At 41.8% G+C, this 20,197-nt stretch overlaps 2 protein-coding genes across 7 annotated transcripts in view; both read right to left on the bottom strand.

The window, feature by feature from the left end:
• Positions 1-20,197, bottom strand: part of SHANK2 (SH3 and multiple ankyrin repeat domains 2) — a 335,607-nt gene that overhangs the window by 13,199 nt on the left and 302,211 nt on the right. For 4 of the 6 annotated variants that reach the window (XM_064657130.1, XM_064657132.1, XM_064657128.1 and 1 more), the window contains 3 exons: positions 5,993-6,123; positions 4,621-4,732; positions 1,111-3,514 (listed from right to left, as the gene is read on the bottom strand). In XM_064657130.1, the coding sequence (XP_064513200.1) occupies positions 1,111-3,514; positions 4,621-4,732; positions 5,993-6,123 (2,647 nt within the window). Of the gene's footprint in view, positions 1-1,110; positions 3,515-4,620; positions 4,733-5,992; positions 6,124-6,354; positions 6,415-20,197 lie in introns of all 6 variants that reach the window. The other 2 variants (XM_064657129.1, XM_064657131.1) reach the window with 1 other exon arrangement.
• LOC135415435 (uncharacterized) lies at positions 10,785-20,100 on the bottom strand. Its single transcript, XM_064657134.1, has 2 exons — positions 16,300-20,100; positions 10,785-11,936 (listed from the first exon to the last, which is right to left on the bottom strand). Exons 1-2 carry the CDS (start codon positions 16,376-16,378, stop codon positions 11,077-11,079), a joined length of 939 nt encoding a protein of 312 aa, XP_064513204.1. The 5' UTR covers positions 16,379-20,100; the 3' UTR covers positions 10,785-11,076.

Here is a 20,197-nt window from a genome sequence, read left to right as displayed (position 1 = left end):
TGTACAGCCAACTCAGTTTCTGCTCCAATTAGTCAAGTGCCACTGAAAAGAATTCCAGAATTTCCGTGTTTTATTTCCATTCCTTCATTCTAAAAATTGTATTACCCCCCTGTCACCAGTTTGATGACTTCCATCTTGCAGGAACCAATATGAATACCTGAGGCTGGGGCTGTTGATCATACTGTTTTCTGAATGAGCAATCATTTGCAATCAATAGAGCCACTCTTCCCTTAAAAATCAAATTATCTTCATGTATGCAAAGTATAGCAGCTTTTCAAAGGCTAACTTACTTATTAACCAGCAGAATAATTCTAATAAAATTTACTTTTTTTTTTTTTTTTTTTTGGTGACTGGATTTCATGAGATTATGTTCCACAAAATTACTTGTACATTCCCCCAGTGGTGTCTGGCTTCTGTAACTTATCACTTAAGTACCTTTCGGAAACCACTTACACATGAATGTATTGCAGTGCCCTGTCAGGGACACCTCCTTCAACCTGTGAACATCAGGGACTATTCATTAACCAGAAAAAGGCAGAACTTAAACCCCCTAATACTAAGTGGCAGAGATGCTAAATTAACTTTTTAGTAATAACATGAACACCTCACAGTGATTTCAATGAGTAATTTTCTAAAATAGCCTTATGCTTTATGGTAAAGTGGATTATGAGAGGTGTCAGCATGAATCAAATGGCACCACACAGTGAATGTGAAGGAACCCTAAGCAAAACCATGTTTTACCTGTTTGAAGCCAAAATAGCTTACGGGACTAAAGGAAAAATAAATTATCACCACATTTTAAAAGAAAAAAATTAAAGAGAAAAATACTGCTTAAAAAGAAATCCAAGTGACTCACATCGAAATGACTGAAAGGTTTGTGCAAACTGTCTTTAAAGTTGGAGAAGACTGAGAAAGCTCCTGTCCTATGGTGTAGGCTACACAAATATTGACAACGTAAGAAATTCTTGTCTGACGTAGACTATTCATTAAGCAAATACATAGAACAGAGTACACTCTTCTTTAATCTACATGATTTACAGGGGAAGTTAGTGAGGGGTTGGCAAAAAAATCAAGCCTTTATCAGGAAATTATTTGGTTAATTACTTTTACCTTGTACTGAGACTTGCAGTCTTTGTTCCAGTCGGTGACTCCAATCCCTCCCCTGGCTTTGAGGATTTCTCTCTGTTCATTTGCTGGAGTATTGAGTTCAATTCACTAATAACATTAGCCTTGGGGCCTGAGAGAATCGGGCTTTTCACCTCCGGCACATCCCCCCATAGCTTGGATGTCCTTTGGGGAACAACTTTAGCCATGTTGGGCTGGGCACTGATGGGAGGTGGGGGCGGAGCGGGAGGAGGGATCACAAAGCTGTCCACAGTCTCCTCGATCAGCGCGTCCTTGTAAAGTGCATTGCTTTTGTTGATTATGGGCTTCATTTTTGGCTTAGGAGGTACTGGGGGTTTGTCCACCAGAAATGTTTGCCCATCTGCATAGACTGTACAAGTATCCACATTCTCCCCCCCTTCTGAGGATAAGGTAGAGATGCTGGACACCGTTGAGATAGTGCTGGTTGTCTCTAAGTGATGGTCACTACTACTTCGGCTGTCTACCTCCTCAATCCCAGAGTCAGTGACGTTATCAAAGCTGTCAGGGGGTGGCAGAAAGGAGGCAGGCAAACAGTTTGAAAGACCCACTTGCTTTTTGCTGTCTAGGGAATTTGTTGGCTGGCTGGGGGGGAAGGGTGTGCCATTCTTCCTCTGCGTGATCAGGTCTGTCAGAGCCGACCCGGGAGCCGTGCGGTCATCGGGGATATCAAAGCTGTTGGCAAACTCCAAGGGAGGGGGCAATGGCTCAGTGAACATAAACTCTTCATCAATATCCACCGATGCCAGGGGTGGTGGGGGGATGCGGAAGGGCAGGATGACAGGGTCGTCGACAGAGCTTGCTGCCATGATGGTTTTGCAGGGAGATGCCGGTGGCTCAGGTGCAGCAGGTGCATTCAGCTCACTTTCTTCCACTTCCTTGCTCCCCTCTACCCTCTCTGGAGGGGAGTTTTCAGGACTTGGCTCCATCTCAGCTTCCTTTTCCTCCTCATCTTCAGCCATATCGTCTGACTTCACTGTGTCCACGGTATGAACCATCAACAAGCCAGCTGACTTCTGCTGTGAGGTATCCACAATGTTTATCAACATGTTCTTCTTCTCCTCAGCTTTCTTTTCTTTCCCTGCATCTGTTTCATACTTATTCTCAGTCTCCTGCCGTCTCAACAAGCCACGGGTGTTTTGCCTTGTGACAGTGGCAGTAACAGGAAAAGTTGTTTCCATGTTGGGTCTCAGCTTTGTATCGATGTAAAGCGGTTTGTTAAGGTCTGTTTTGACAGCATCTCCTTTGCCTGGAATCTGCTGTGTTTGTTCTTTCATGGCTCTGTCCCTGGCAGAGAGCGCGAGGGCTAGTGGTGAGTTTGGATCCAACAGCTTCCCTGTGACCGGGTGCACGTAACTCTCCGGGCTGGATGCGTTCGTGGACTTGGTTGCCACTGCACTATTGTCAGTACCTTTTATTTTGGACGAAATATTTAATGTCCTTGAGTCACTCTGATTGCTGGGCTCACTGCTATTAAAGAGACTTTCAGGCTCTCTGGGTGCAGGAATAGGCGATGGCGACATGAGCTGTCTGAAACCATCCTCGCTACTGAACATTGCTTCATCGGTGAACTTAGACTGCCTCATGCGTGGTGTTGGCGGGGTTAGCCCAACATCCTCATCTCCCAGGTCTGTGGAAAGGAAGGCTGGAGAATTCCTCCTTGCTTCCAGCCTCTTTTCCCTGTCCCTCACTGCCCCTGCAATGGCTGCTGCGAACGGACTGCTGACACCCAAGCTGTCATCGGGCCGGAGCTGCCCCGGTTGCTCTGAAGACTGAGGATCAATCTCCATGCTGCTCCCTTGGCTGCTTTTCCCACTGCTGCTGGTGGATGGCTCTTTCACAATGATTGTTGGGATTGGAATAGAGCAGGTCTTTTCTGGACTGTCCTCAACGTTGGATTGTTTCACCAGCATCCCCTTCCGCCTCGCTGGTTTGGCTGGCACATAAACTGCTTTGCTTGCAATCTTCCCAACCTCAGAATACGGATTTTCTGGCATCTGACCCCTCTTGTTCCTGAAATTTGCCTGAGATGCAGCACTTCGACTGTACAGGTCTTCTGAGTCCAGAGAGTATCGGTCCAGCTCTCGTCTGTAATAGATCCCTTTGTCCCTTATCATCGTTCCCACGCTCTCAGGCCTAACCAAGGAAATTTTTGCACCTGAATTCTGGTTAAATGGAGGTTTAATAGTTCCATAGCTCCTTGTTGTCAGGGATTTGGGGGAGTTGTACAGAGAGGGAGAAGGTGGTGGTGGTGAAGGAGGTAAGGACTGTGGTGGTGGTGGGATATCTTCAGAGGTGTCAGGCATTGAGAGACTTCTGGTAAACTTCAGCATAGGAGGAGCCAGAAACTGTCGTTCTTCCTCTGTTATTCCTAAAAAAATCAGAAAGTATATTTAAAATACTGTCTTCCACTGGGATCCCTCTGCATTATTACTGTATTATTTCTGTATCCAGACCAAAATGCTGGGGTGCATTTCCCATGACACAAGGCATATGCAAAATTCTAAAGGAGGTCTTTTGGTTGATTCCTACATAGGAATTCTTTCCTGTTGGACTTCCATATGCCAGAATTGAAAAGGACGCTACAGAGTTTTAATTAAACTGATCACTGATGTGTAGGCAAATGTTTGGGGCTTATGTATCATCAAGATAGCTGTAGAGAAGCACATTTTCTATGAAAATTACTGAAGAGGGAAGATGTTCTGTGCAGAAGAGTAGCTTCTGCCTTGCTCTAGCACTCTATAAAATGCATATGATAATGCAACTTGGAAACCTAATGAATTTTTAAGATGCATTTGGAATTTAGCAAGGGGACTGTGAAGATCCTATTGGGGACAAAAATCATAATGTTTCCTTACAAAGGATGACATTATATTATTACAAATACAGCTTTTAACACAAATAAAACAGGTAATACTGGGGTAATTTGGATGCTAATTTTACATCAACATAATATGTTTCCAAATTGACAAAAATCACTACTAAGATTACTACCAAGAAAAAAGCAAACCCAAATTTGGTCTGTTTAGGTCTGTTCTTCCTTTCTTTATTGTAAAATCATCTATTGCCGTAATTTGATATGAAAAAAAGAAGAATTTTAGTCTGTTTGATCAAAAGGATTGCTTTGTAAACTACACAGCATTACAGTGCTTTTACCTCAATAACAAAGAAAAAAGGGATAACGTTTTGCCCCAATGCTTTGCAAAGGGCTTGTACTGATCTTTTTTTTTCCTTGTTAGAGTCAACATTCTAAAGAAAACAATTAAATTATAATTCCATAGTTGCCTACTGCCATCAAAGCAGAATGTGGAAATTACATCACTTTACAAGTAAACTTCTTTTCTCATGAACTTTGTACAAAAATTAAAGTCACTCACTGAGGCAAAGGTGTCGAAGGACTATGCTTTAAGAAAGAAGTAAAGTTACTACAAGTATATGATTAATGCACAGGCAAACTATACATGAGAAGCATTTTACCTATAGATTTTTGTCTCCTCATTGTACCCCGAGGTATACCCAGAAACGGACCTTGAGGACTCCCTGGTACAGTGGGCGTCATCACGGCAATACCCTGTCTCTCATACATGGACTACAAAAAAGCAAACAGAAACCCCACAAGCATTAAAGCACGAATGTCTCTCTCACATGTAAATAACTCTTCTGTCATAACTGCTAATCCACTATCCCTTTTACTTAGAATTTCTACGGAAAATAACAAAATTGATGTTATTCTAGGGAGGAGGGGAACAGAAAGGGAAGGGTTTTATTTATATAGTGACAGCAGCTGTAAGTGTATTTCCTTGAAATTATTTACAAGGCAATATATTAAAGTTTCCAGCACATTTTGAGTGCCGTAAGAAATTGTAAGCATGAGCAACTGCATTTTAATTCATTCAGTTCCAAAAACCCAACCACACACCCTGTAGCTATTAATGCTCCCTCTGTGTGATCTCCCTTCACTTCTGAAGACCAGAGCTATTCTTGGAGTCTTTCACAGACTCAAGGTGTCTTGTGCAAGGTTACACTGGCAGTCAGCATCTCAGCTGGGAACTGAGGAATGCCACCTGAATCTCAGTGCTCTCAATTGTTCCTCCTTCTCATCACAAAACTATTTGTACTCTACCTCTTAGAATAGCCTTAATTTCCTTCCACTCTGAGCTGCTGTGAACAGAAAGTGCTTGTTACATCAGGACTGATGCTCTTTCAGAGAGATGGGTAATGGAAAAATATATCTAAAATGCAATAAAACCAATTATTTTTTCACATGCAAAGTTTTGTGAGAGCAAATCCTGCAACTGAACAATTCAGTTTCAGAGTTCTGGAGTTTAATTTTTAATACGTGCTATAATATTAATGTCAATTTTTCACTTGCAAATCATTGTGCATTATTTAATTGAGGTATTATATATGACATTAGGACAATAAAAGCCTGCAGTAGGAGAAACTTTTGCATTAGTGGGGATGATGTGGCTGCACTAACTCTGGTGCTGAAACTGAAATAGCATACCTTGATTTTCAGCATGTTTTTTTAACTTAGACTTCGTGTTGTAATGACACCTTCAAGTTCAGAACTTGCTGGGCTCTCACCAGCTCAAGTTCACATCTGCTTGAGTAACACTGAGGAAGCAATGCTGTTGGTGTGACAGTCTCAGAATAAATATGAGGACATAATGAGAAAGGTTTTATAGGGGTATGTAGACTGTTCTGTCCCAAAACTATTACTAGAAATGCAGCGTAGACCATGCCTTAAAAGTTACAAGATAATAAAAGTAAAATAAATATCTAAAGCCAAAAGACCCCCTCCAAACAGTTCCAGAAATGAAAGCAGCACTTCATAGCTCCCACTCACATTCATATCTGTAGCTGAGGGAAAACATCTACTAGAAGGCCTCTGTTTTATCGTTGCCACTCTCGAGTCCACAGCTGCATTGTCTGCAATTCTTGATGGCTTGGAAACTGGTACTATTTCATCCACCTTATCTGTAATATAAAAGTGTTCAGTAAAATAAATATCATTCGTCCAAAGAAACTGAAAAGTATTGCAGGGTCAAAGGAAGAGATTTACGTTTCAAAAAAATGCAAAGAAAATTTTTTTTGGCATTTTAACAAGGCAACGCTTGAGCATCATAAGTCGTGCAAGCCGAGCACTTTTTATTGCTGCTACATAACATGCATGCTTTAGTTTTAAGCCTGCATGCATTTAATGTTTACTTAGTGTGACTCGAAAAACAATCCTCTTCTTCAAACCTTCAAAATGTGAAGGGAGAATATCTATATAGAAATGGAAAGAAGACCTTTAGAAATAATGAATCTGTACAGCACTGTTTCAAATAGAGATAAGCAGACTGTACTTAGTCATCAGAATTTCAGTGATATTTTGGACAATAACAAGTACTCCAGAAGTGCTCTTTTATGCCTATTCTCCTCAAGTTTCATTCTAATTTATTCACACTCTTAGACTCGTAGACCGACATTACTAACTGCATTACTTGTTTAAATGAAACTTTTATATGTGGGTTTTTTTAATTTTAATAACTGGATGGCTTGAGAATGTATTTAGTTGTGGTCAGAAATAGACCAAATAGGCAAAGTCCAAGTCTGAATGAGAGCTTCAACATTTGGATTTGGGATTCTGATCTACCATATGACATGATGGTAAAATATGTGGAGAACTTTATTCATAATGTTCCAAAGCTGAGTGCTGGTGTTAGCCCCGTCTCCAACTTTGGTCATGAACAAGCTCCATTAGCAGTTAATACATTAGGTTACTCCCTCAGACTGAAGACCTCGAAGTACCATATAATCAACTAATTATTGCCTGACAGTTCCTTTTTTTGCCCCTTCTACTGCTGTGAAACCAAGGCATGGAGAAATTAAACAAGTAGCCTAAGCCACCAGAATAGTTTGAGTTTTGAATCTGTGCTAGAATCCAAAATTGAATCATACCAACAGGTTTCCTTGCTACACCTTCCATGGCATTTGCTTCCCTGTAGCATGTTAATTTAGTGTCTTTTCCTTTGAAGTTTCACCAAAGTAAGGATTAGTTACACAGCCTGTGGTGTTTATGTGAGTGGAATACCTTAGCCTGGCTCCTGGGCTTCCACAACGCGAGTTAGAGCAATGTTACTTTTCAGCAATTAAATCCATCTCCCAAAGAATTGATTATTTGCTTCAGCAAACAAGGGTAGCTACTTCATTAGGGTACTATAGATTAAAAAAAAAAAACAAACCATTTTTTTGGCAGTGTTACTATGTCAAGTATTGGATTTAGGGATTTAAGTTTTACCTCTCACAGGAGAGCAGCGCACTCAGGGCCCTGGATATTGATATGGATGGGAATAAGGCAGGAGGAAAAGAGCTTTTGATCCCTCTAAACAGTAGATCTGGCTGATGCAAGGATGGTATTTTAAATGGGAGAAAAAGAGAGGGAAAAACTTTTAGCCTTTGGGTTAGGAAGAAGGTTGTCCTAGAAGTGGATATTTCAGTGTCACAGAGGGGCAGGGAGCAGGCAGGAAAGGAAAGGCTGAGCAGGACCAGCAAGCTGAATACTGCTGAAAACTGTCTCACAAGAGTGGTGTTGCTATTTCTTTTCAATTGAAGTTAGCATTCAATTCTTTTCATTGGTCTGCTTTATTTTTTTTGTGAGATTTAAATCATCCAGTGGAAGGAGAAAAGGAAAAAATTCTTAAAATCATCACACGTATTCAAAAATAAAACAAACAATGTCACATTTCATAATGACTTTGTTATACAAACTGTGAACTTCTGAAAGAAAAATATCTGCACTTCTGCTCAGCAAAAGGCATCAGAAAGCAACGGTGTAACCATGAATATTTGACCTATACATCAAAAATATGGCCAGACTGCAGAATTATACTCAGGGGATCTATCACCAAGAGCTTCAACTGGGCAGAGATTTCCTGTTAAGGCTCTCCCACCCTTGTTATCATTCCAGAAGCCAAACGACTGGTCTTTTGGACACAGAAAGAAGTAAGTTTTGGAAACTGAAGCACTACGTACTCAAAATCTGTACATAAGAAATATAAATATACCATGTAAGAACTGATCCCCTTTATTTTTAACAGACACATGTAACCATATACCCATTCAGACAACAAAAAGCTACAGGGAAAGAGTGATGAGGCCATGACAGACACTTGAAAAGCATGAAAATATTTGTTGGGGATGGAACATACATACCCTCCAACTGCACTGATTTTGCTAGACAATACTACAAGTCAGATCCTAATGTTGGATCTGAGCAAAATATCAGTTGGCACCAATTCTTAATACCATCTACTACTTCCAGGTGGAAAAAACCTTTGGCTTTGTGTAAGTTTATTGCAGGTTTCTTGTCTGTAGACAGGTTCCCAGTCCTTCTAACACCTATGGCTGCTCCTGTTGGAGTGGTGCTTTGTGCCTTGCCATGTCTAGCTAAAGCACTTGGAAATGGAAGAGGAGAGCAGGTTAAAGCTTAAGTTGCTTTGCAAGGAACTCTTTACTGCTTCCTTGCATGGCACTTTCAACTGCAGCACTGCTACATCTTCTTTTTGCTCTGCTGCCTTTAGTCAGGAAGCAAAGGTGGAGTGGAGGTTGTTGTTTTGAGACTACAACAAAAAAATTTGAAGCCATGGAAGTAGCCAGCACGTGAGAACGAGACTGGTTCTAAATGGTAGCAGCTACATGGCGGGTCCTGAAGAGCAAGTCAAATTCTTAACATCTGGCCACAACTGCACCACCCTTCTGAAGTGAAAGCACTGTGCAAAATAAAAAACATTCTCACTGCATTATCAAACGTGCTAATTAGGCCAAATTGTCTGGCTGAATTGTACTTAGCTTCACTCAAACTCATCCCAAAGAAAGAAGATGTAAACATTTTGGGACAAACCCTCTGTTTTGAACTGGGCTGTTCACATCCACAGCACCAGTGTGCAAACCACTTATGCACCAGAACCAGCTTGTTCAGAAGGCCACACGTACTGGAATAATTTGCCAGGCTTACTAATTAGCTTCTTTCCCAACCTTCTTGTGACCTCAAATACTCTGCAGCATGCATTTCTTGCACCAGTGAGAGGGAAAAGCTTACAAGCTTGTGCTGGAAAGTCTCTGAGGATAACTTTACAAATAGTTCTGACAAAAGAGATATTAAAAAAAAAAAAGCCACAAAATAGATGCAAAAATTGGCACCTGGTGTGAAGTGTGGCCAAAGAAGCCCACCTCCAATGGCATTTTTACAAGGAACTCATCTGGATAGAGGTGAAAGGGAAGAAATATTTGGTAGTGGAAAAAGCCTACACTGGAGGTTGGCCATGCCAGATGCAATTTCATCCTTAAATCGGTCGTTTAGCAAAGTACAGCCACAAGCACACACGCACACACACTTATACGGGAGCAATTTGTGGCTGACTGGCAGAATAACAAAATATGATCTGCTTTATCTTGAATAACTTCACAGAAAGACAGGGAGGAAGAGTCTATGTCTCACTGGACAGAGAGCACAGCTCGGTTGTAATCATAGAAGAGGATTTTTAAGCCTATGGTTGTTCTCTAGTATTTTCCATTCATCACTGCTTTGCCATATAAACTCTTCTGAACGTTCCCGAGAAGTTACAATGGTGTGTTGAGAGTCAAACATAGGAGCCATGCTACACCTGTGAGAACAGGTCACCACCGCTCAGGGGGCTCCTGGCAACAGCATCCTTTCAGAGAACTGTCAGGGATACCACATGGAAAAGCCAAGTCTGATGCCTCTGCATGCATATAGCAGTTTGAGTGCCACTAATTTAAATTCCCCCGAGAGAGGCAGCACCAACAGATATAAAATAATTTATTGCAAAGTGCGTTTCCATCTACCCTGTGGGTTACCAATGGGCCCCGTGCTCTGCTCAAGGTGCCAGCCCTCAGAAAATTAGATGGCCTAAAGGCACAGGAAGTAGTTGTGTTTTATCAAGATGTAGGTCATCTCTGATGAGAAGCTCTTAATCACAGACAGAGGAGCACAGTACCCAACAGCATGTCATGACTTTTACATTCTCAAGAGGTCTGGCTGCCAGGCAAGTTGCTTTTTTCTTTTTTTTTTCTCTTTTTCTTAAATAATTAATATCTCTGCTAATTACAGGGGACAGTCTCCTCCTAATAGATTTGTTGCAGGAGATGGCTCTTATCCCCGTAGAACACATTGCTTAGTGACTCCTGTTTCCAATCCCCAGACTCTCTCAGAGGAAAAATTATAATGCTGCCCATCAAGCCACCAGATCCATCATGAAAGGAACTTTGAAAACGAGAGCCAGGTGCCTAGATAGATCTGGTGGCACATCACTATACAGCCCCCAAAGGAGAAATATGAGGTATGATCCTGGCAACATTACTTATTGTACGACATAGCCAAGACATGTGGATTAGCTCCACCGAGGGTCTTAGAAACTGAGCTGGTCAGACCCACAGAGGATAAGAATGATCATGATCCGGTACAGGCTGACCCCAACACCTCAGGCTGGCATGCCAGAAACACCAGGCAAAGACTGATCGAACACAGTTTTGGAGGCGAGTATTGTGAAGACCTCTATACTTACCACCAAGTCCCGAGTGCTTGCTCAGAGGGGATGGGATAATGGAGAAAGAAAACTCAAAAAACAGCTGCCTCAAGAAATGACTTGTATTTGTAAGAAAAGCAATGAATGCCTGGCACAGAGTAAAAAAATGCTCGTATGAAGTTAAAGTGAAAGAACAGAGGCAAATGTTCTTCAAATACCAGCAGCACACATAGTTAACAGTGCAAATATAAACTACAAAATGTTAGACTAATCTAGTCAGCCAGAATACAATGTTAGCCAATGTAGGAAATGGTTGAAACTCTGCCACCAGTGGCCTTATGGCTAAGAATTAAAAGGACAGGCACATTAAAAAAAAACCTCTAAAAACCTTATGGAATGGTTATTTTTTCTTCCCTCCCCCTTTTGCCTGGCGTGGAGGCATGGGCAGCGAGGCCCTCTCGGTTATGGCTCTCTGCAGCCGGCCACTGCGACAAGGCAGGGTGGCCTGTGGCGGGTCTCGAGAGTCGCCTGTCCCCTCGGCCCCAGGTAAGCACACAGTGGAGGATGCCACTGCGTCCTCCCCGGTCCATGTCGAGGCACAGGTCAACTCGACATGGGGGGTGGCTCTTTGGGAAATGCGCGTTTCAAGGACCTGCGTCCTCGGCTGCTTGAGGAAAGCTAAAATCTCTGACAGGTAGTTATGGATGGCTCTTGTGGAGGTAGCCACAATGCCCAGCTGCAGCTCCATGCGGCCCATGGACTGGGACATGAGGCCCATGGACTGTGCATGCTCCCTCTTGATATTTTCCAGCAGCTGCACAATCCTACTGTTGGTTTCCATCAACAGCTTCTCTCCCTCTGTTAGCTGGGGCTGCCCTCTCCAACCCCGATCCCTAGGGACAGGCTCAACACCGCAGCGCTCTTCATTCATTTCATCATTTCCCTCCTCCTCAGGAGAGTCACTTTCAAACTGAGGAGTTCTACTGAGTGACTGATCCCCGGGAGACTGTATGTCCATGGTACACTCCGGAGTCCGCGCTGGCGTCTGAAATCCCTCAAAATCCTCCCCAACGTTGCTGTGTGTTTCAGACGAGGACAGTGGCCACTGCCAGCTCTCTGTGGTCCTGGCTGGTGAGTCTTCATCAGAGGCAGGCACCGAGGATTCCTGTTCTTCGGCCGGCGTGGACAGCAAGCTCCCTCTGTGATGGCTGGCTTGCCCCGAGGATCCAGGAACCTCCCCATCTTGCTCCCCAGTGACATCTGGCAATCAAATAGAGGAGCAACAACCACTGTATCTGAGGCCAGGCAGATGGAGGTATCTACATGCATTGGACAACACATAGAAAGAAGCCAGTTGGGAAGCCAAGAGTGTATGTGTTTGGGCAAGCAGAAGGGCAGACTAAATTTTAGTGACTGCACTGGGCATGTGGCAGTTGAAGTTATTAACCACTTTTAGGACCAATGCACACTGTCCTGTACCCAGAACACACACAGCCGTGCTGCATCCCAAGGCAGGAACTACCAATTCCCCTCAGCATGACTGTGACAGGAAATGTCAGTGAACCTAGCGAAAAGCTCACCTATGCACTGCAGTGGTGCCAGTCAGAAATCCCTGGGACGAGCTCAGGGCCAAGGGTCCAATTGAGCTTCCTGGGGTGCCAGATGTGCTCCACCACTGGCTGAGGGCAGCCCTTTGTTGCTCTGAGGCACTGCTGGCTATCTTCACTTTTGTCCGCCGTCTCACGTCACCCCCACCCCCAGTGGGCTCTCTCCCAAGTCACTGCTGCAGCGCGACGGTGCCTGTCCACGGGGTTTATCCCGCGAGCAATGCCCTCCCCAACATCTGCAGGATTCTCCTTGCTCTTTTCCTCCAAACAGTCGGAAACGCTATCTGAGGGCATTGCTCACCGGGATCTCATTATCTCCTGGAAATGAACTGCGTTTTGCCCTCCCCTGGCTACCTCTTCCCTTGCCTGAGGGCATGTGGTGGAAACCCGGGTGCAAGTGCTTCCCTGTGGCAGCTCAGTGTGCAAAGAGGCATTGCTACAGACCTTAAGGTGGAGCATCCTATCTATGTGCTTACTCTAAATCCTCCCCTGTATAAAATGCCCTCCCCAAAGGTGAGGAATAGCTCAGCTGTTTGCACCTGCAGCCATCCCTGGCTCACAGTAGAGCACCATCTGCCCAGCTCTATTCTTGATTACATGAGACTGTGGCCACAGCTCTCACCCTTTCCATGCTTCAGATTAAAAAAATGGGTCTGCTTTTTTTTTTTTTTTTTTTTTTTGATGGGGGACAATCTGGCCATCAGAAATTAATCTGGGGCAGTCTGGCTAAAATGTTGTGGTAGGGTAGCCCAAACCCCTGCATTCCCAAGGCTCAGGTAAGGGATAGGTGACAGAAGTGCAGTTGTCAGTAGGACTGTGTCCTGAGCAGCAGTGGCTCACCGTTGCTGGCTGTGCTGCTTACACTACAGTGGTCTGGATGCCAGCTCAGTGTCATGCCTATTCTCTGGCATCCCAGTCTCAAAAAAAGTTATTTTTCAAGGATTAGTTTCTGCTTTTTTAAATACTCTGTATGCTGCTCTTCAGACCTTGACAGAAGCTGTAAGCTTACATCTGCAAGGTGTTGCTGAGGTCATATTAAATGATAATTTTGGTTCTGTTTATGAGTCGGTAGGGGTTTTGATTGATTTTTTTTTAATTATTTTATATGGTTTAAAATGAAAGCTCCTTCTCACAGACCCAAGGATCCCTCCTCCCTGTCTACCATAATGTGGTACTCATTATTTCTGCACCCAAGTGCCTCCAATATTATACTGGTCTAAAAGAGATTCTGTGTGACTTAATAGAAAGATGAGTTTTAAGTGCTGAAATAATGGATATTATTTGTGCATTTAGCATATTCACTACTTCAAAGTATTCACATTCAAAGTATTCATATTCCCTCTGGCTGGACTGTCCAGTTGCATGTTTTATGGAAAGTGAGGATGAGACTGTATTTGTAAAAAGGCATGAGCTCCTTATGAAAATGAATTTTAGGGACAAACTATCATGCAATCATTGGCTCTTCCACTCCATGGAGATTTGAAAGTGACTATATATCAACCTAACTAATAACTGCTTCTTCCTTTGCAATTCCTCTCTCACTTTGTCTAATACAGCCATAGGCATTCCTTCATTAATAAATCTCTCTTTACAACTATAGTGTAGGACCATGCATTATATCTCTGCATTTTCCTATTTGAATACACATGAAAAAAAGCACAAAAAAAGCAGGGGACCTATTTTTACCACACATAGCAAACACACATTTCAGTTAAAGTCTATGGAATCAGTGGGAGATAAAGGATACTCATTCTGGTAGAGCCACTGGTCATACAAAATGTCTTGGTATTTCTTTTGACATGTCATCAGAAAATTCCCCATATTTGAAAACTCTATTTACCTGACAAGTGTTCTAAGCAGAGCCCACCTAACAACTGGCAAGCAACAGAACCAAACTAAACTAAAAGTCAAAAACTGAAGCAAAACAAAATAAAAAAACTCCAAAGTCCACACTGATTTATGAATATTTCTGTAAATGGTATCACTGACTTTAGTTTGTTCAGATTCAGAGGGATCACAAAACTTTTGTTATTTGTGCATGTTCACACACTTGCCAGAGGCTTGTGAAGAAAAAAATCACTGAAAAAGCATAATAAAGTAAATTTTTGCAAAATTCTTTATTCTCTATGAAAATTTATCACTTGTTACCCTCCTGTTCAGTATTTTCAGCCTTTCTGAGCTGAAAGAACAGCATCTGGCATGGGTGACCAATAACACAAATGACAAAGGGCACAAGCAAAGAGTCTGTGAAAACCCCTGGGCATAAAGTTAATTGTGGAAACTCTTGGCAAATACTTCTGAATAATGAATACATTCACAGGTTTTAGGTTAGGTTGGTAAACTTGGCTAGCAATGAAAAGAAGGAATAATCATAACTGTTATTGCTTGTAACAAGGTGTTCAACACTTCTTAGTAACTGTGGGTTCTGGAAGCTTTGTGAAGCATTGACATGGGGCACAAAGAACTGAGGGTGCACTGCAGGTTAAACTCTAGTTAAACTTGGGAAAACTGCCTGAAGGTCAATGGCTGACACCACCTTGATGTATATGTCTGTCTCTGCCCAAGAAATCCATTCCTTGATGACCAAAAATTGCCTGAAGTTCAGGGTGCATCTTGGTCAGATGGTTGCACCAGTGCCTAGGCTGATGCTGTGGAAAAAGTGTGCCAGGGGCATTGGAAAACTTGGTTCAGCCAGAAATTGTCCTATGTTTGAACAGTTGCTGACAGAAGGATTGAAGCTGACTGATAGAGTGACCTCAACCAACTGCCTTTACCTCCTTTCCTTGGAAAAGGGATGACTTCCAAAAAAAAGAGAGACAGGGCACTACAATTGTCAAGTCAAAATTGTCCATGAGAACATGGATCAAACTGTACACCACCACTGTTGATCTTACTTGCTTGTTAATTTGCTCTAAAAAAATATTTCTCTTTTCAAAGCTTAAAATAGAGTGGGTACAAAGAAGCTCAGCTTCCTTGGGTGTGAAGCAAAAGGAAGAAGTCAGATTCTGTGACCTTTTTAGTCATTTCCACACCATTCCTACGTGCAGCATTTTGCTCACAGGGATATATCCAGGCAAAATAGGTCACTTATGTTTATATCTAGTGATAGCAGCCACCAAACTGGCACTCTCCAAGGTTCATGTTCCTAACTTTATGTCCGTTGCTCTGCCAGGGCATGACTCCCACTTTGATCCTTAAATGACCAAGTAATGGACTCAGAAGGGGTAATTCATATGGGCTAAAGGGAATGGAAATTCTGGAAGTCAGTGACCCCACTGAACTTTGACTTTAGTAGTTGATCACTGTGACTACTATGCAGCTATTTCCTAAAGTCCCATGGGACTCACAGGTTTCTGAAGACTTTTTTGTTTTGTTTTGTTTTACCTCACTGATTCTGTTGTGTTTAAAGAAAAAGGAGATCTGGTATTAAAGTGGTCCCTGTAATAGCAACTAGTGAACCTCCATCACAGTCCTGGCTATCTTCCTTTTTGCCCTGGCAGACAGGTTCTCTGTTTCTGCAGCAGAGCCTGGAGCTGCTCCCTATCCAGGTGTTTGCCCTGGGCTGATACACAGCTTGGTCTGATGTGGTGGATCAGCAACTGCTCCTGGAGGCCACAGGAGAAGCTCCATGTGTGTCTGAAGGGGTGAGCTGTGTTTGCCCAATCCTGCCCTGAATATGGTGACTAGAAGCCAAGTTTATTCCAGCCTTTAGGTTCATGAATATGTCCATTATTTTGGAGCACTGCTATACCATGCTGTCTCCTTTGTACCACAACATTCATTACCAGTGAGAGTCCTTTATGTTGGTTATTAGACATATTTAGGATTGCAGCAATTGTTGGGTGGAGGTACACAGAACTGAACACTTGATTCATCTGCAGGGGTAGAGGACTGAGTCAGAGGCCAAGAACAGAGCAGGGCTTTGGATATACACAAACTTTAGAGACATCAGAAGTATTTTTTTAACTTTTGTTCACTGAAGAACATTTGGGACTTATGCCTGTGTTATGCCTTACCTGCCACTTGAACTGGCAGCTGATCCCTCCCCTGAGATGTGCTGCTCTTTAAGAAGCCCTCCTTTTGAAATCCCACCATTCCTGTTTCACCTCTGCTACTGGATCGTTGCCTTTTCCATTATCTTTCCTTTTCAGATTGCCCACCAGCGGAGCTGCACGTGAGGGGTGGGGCACCGTCTTCCTGCTGACAGGTGGGTGGAGATGTTCCTTGGCCACACCAAGTGGGCCAGGAGCTCAACAACAGCGGGAACACAGTTGGAGAGCTTCCTGGGACCTGCCTCTGCTGCTCTGGACCTGGGCCTCTGTCTGTATCTGCATCATGCCTCCTGGGATGGGTGCATTTTTCAAAGTGCTTAGGTACCAAGGTGATAGGTGCCTTGTAAATACCTAAGATAGATACAGACAGAAACTGTACCAGGTGCTTTATTCAAAACTTCATACAATGCCAATTGCACCTCCGTGCTGTAGTATCACCCACCTGGTCTAGCATCTGCAGTCAACCACAGGCAAATATTTGGCACATGCATTTTTTTCCTTTTGAAAAGTGATGGGAACACAGGACATTCATTCTTCCTTGGTGTCAACAGCTTTGGGCATATGGCCCTTAATGTCAGGTACTGCACATGCACGTTTTGTTCCATCGCCTTCCCTAAATACGAGTTTGCAGGTTTAGTTTAATATCTTTCATCAGCTGATAAAATTTGTCCACAATCTGCAAAAATGGGTTACTAAAAGGGTAGTCTTCGCATGTGCCTATTAAAAATGGATAGAGATTCATTCAAACTGCATAAAAATATGGCTGTGGTGTTGCTTTTATCTTATGGATTAACTTTTTTTCCCAATTTCTTCTATTTTTAACTACAAGCAGTTTGATTTTGGTATGAAAACCAGCAGTGATTACACATGTAATTAAGTTTCCAAGTCTGAAAAAAAAAAGCAGCATCTAAAACAAGCAGGTGCAATTATTTACACTGCATTCCTTCTAGGTTTTTTTCACTCCCCATATATATGCAAAAGAGCTTGCCCTGCTTAGTTTGTAAAACAATAGCTGGGAAGTAACTTTAAATACTTGGGGGTGAATGTCTGTGGGTGGGAGAACTATGTAAAGGACAATTTGGGTGAAAGGTCTGGGAACGTGGACTAGGCTTTCAAAGAAACAGATAGACCAGCTTTCCAATATTAATGGGGTGGCAGCGAAAGATGAGAACCTAATGATTTCCAAAGAAAGCTTGGTCAGACTATAGAAGATCTTTTGATGATGTTGCTTGTCATAGAAGCAACTGCACCTGATGAGTAAAACTTCAGTGTTCCTGAGGAAAAACGGGTGACTCCTATTTGGAGATGGTTAAAATTGGATCTCTGATACATCAGCTGTGCCCACTGAAAATGAATGGCTTTCTTTTGATCTATTAAAATAGGATTAGATGTATAAAAATTCATCAAAGACCAGAAGCGGGTTAAGTATAATGAGGCTTTCAACACACCACTAAGCATTTAAAGATTAAGCTTAGCTAAAGCGTTGATTCAGAGTAAGAATATTAAAGGTTAAGGTTGAAATCCAAATTTGTTGTTTATGATCATATTCAGAGAAAAGAAACAACAAGTTCAGCCTACAGTTATGTCATATAAATGTATAGTTAAAAGTACACAGAAATTGAATGGTCTGAGTTTTCATGTAGACAATTAGGTTACTCCTAATACTCATAAATTTGCCACCACATTTTAACCTGGAATGAACTTCTTCCAGCCCCACCTCAGAGGAACAATTTGCAGGATTGTGCTTAAATCATAATGCCAAAAATCACAAATTTACCATACTGTGAACAACAGGCAGAGAATATTACTTTAGCAGTCAGCTTGATGAGGAAATAACAGAAGTGCTTTGCAATACAGTCAAACATATAAGGCACTTGAAAAACTTTCCTTCTATGAAAATTAAGTAAAAATACTTGTCTGTTCTCTGGGATACTGTAAACTCTACAAAACACTAAAATAAAATAAAAAAAGGGAAAATATAGAAAATAAATTAGTAAAACATAAAAATTGTTTAGTGACTAAAATTAATCATTTAACATTGAGTAAATACCATTATGTGATTTATGGAAATGATTTGTATGTATCAAAGTAAAGAACTATCAAAACTTTCTTGAAAGAAAGTCTTATTTGTGTTTCTAGGGCTGAAAATTGCTTCACATTAGTACACACAAGTCACATTTACACATGATAATCACACCATGAAAAGTAACTTTAAGGAAGGCAGAAAACTGATATGTTCAAATTCTTTCAGAGATACAATTTTCAAGTACCAGCTCTTTAACAGTATAATCAATTCATGAAATAATTATACAGGCATTTAAAATACACCTGCAATCCTGAAGCCTTACAATTCAGCCTACCTTGAAAGAGGAATGGTCATTGTCTAACAGTGGTTTCTGTTCAAGAACAAAAACAAAGCAGAGAATATAGTCAATACCCACTCCTATCCTGCAAGCCAGGTGGAATTTAAGCGGCAATTTGATGTTCTGTTTAAGAGACAGCATTTGAAAATTTGGCCTAGTCACAAAAGAAAGACAACCAACTGAAAGAAACCAAAAAGAAAGTGGAGGACTTAAGACACTTGCAGCCTTCTCTGGTCTTACACTTACTCTCACACTTCCACAACGAGGGGAAAAACCAAACGAACTATGAGGAATTATCTAAAACCATTTATTTTTAATTATATTAGAAATTAATTAACATGGGTATATGAACATTTGAAGGCAAAAAAAAATGTAATAGCAGCAAAGGGAGTTTTGAGATGAGGGAGATAAGTCCTTCATCTCCCTGGCTCCTGAAAAAAAGAGAGAACACATTAAAAGTGTTGAAGGAGTTTTTCACTACCCTAACTGTGCCATGTTGGGAAACGCATGCAATTTTAACTTCTCCTCGAGCCTTCATGATTTTGAATATGTGCTCAGATATTAAATTGATAATATCTGAGCATAGCAACACTCACATAAGTCAACATATTTAATTCGTCTCTTTCCAAATGCTACAAACCCCACATTTTCTGTAACACTTACAATTCCTTTTCCAACTTCTTTTATACCATTGTCTTGTTTGGCTGATGCAGAAAGATTTTGAAAACCTTTTCAATTACTGTCCTGCAGTAAAGAAAAACAAGTATCATGAAAGAGCGCTACACACTCCAGAATAAGCTGATAAATTCAAAATAATACTAGTGTACATGAGAACACCCCCACAGGGATTCAACCAACCCTCTCAGGATTCCCAGAGCTTCCAAAATATTAGTTAAAGCTGCCCACCTCCTGCAACATAAACCCTGGTTTGAAGAAGTTTTTAGTTCCAAGAGTTACCTGTTAATTTTAGATTCTGTGGCACAAGTTGTTAATCAGCACATTGCCAGTCAAGTGCCAAACTTTTGCTGGTGGAAAACATAGGGTTAGCACTGTTCCCTTTTTGAAACTTGCCAATTTTCAATACTTTTCTCTTACGAAGTGTTTTACCAGTACTCATGTTGTAGCCACAGCCCTCATCCTACACCTTCTTGTGGACTCCCCATAAGTTACACTCCAAGTTGTAAAATGTCACTACATCAGCAAAAAAAAGGGCTGGTATACATGTACTTCACAAATTCCACCCAGAGTCACTGCTTTCTACTTGTGATAAATGACAACCCGATGACAACCTTTCCCTCATCACTACATCGCTGTCTTATTACAATTTCAAATACGTAATGCAAATCAATTACTTACACGGGCAACCTTCAAGAATTCTTCATTAAGCCTGATGCCTTTCGCTCTCATCTTCTAAAACACAGTGTCTGGTGGAGGTCAGAAAACCTTTCTACAGAGAAGCACTGCAGATGCTGGAAACTACCACAGGAGTTGAGGCTGTG

This window comes from Pseudopipra pipra, chromosome 6, assembly GCF_036250125.1.
Source record: "Pseudopipra pipra isolate bDixPip1 chromosome 6, bDixPip1.hap1, whole genome shotgun sequence".
Taxonomy (NCBI): Eukaryota; Metazoa; Chordata; class Aves; order Passeriformes; family Pipridae; genus Pseudopipra; species Pseudopipra pipra.
Note: the sequence above shows the minus strand (reverse complement) of the source record. Positions and strands in the feature narration are given on the sequence as shown.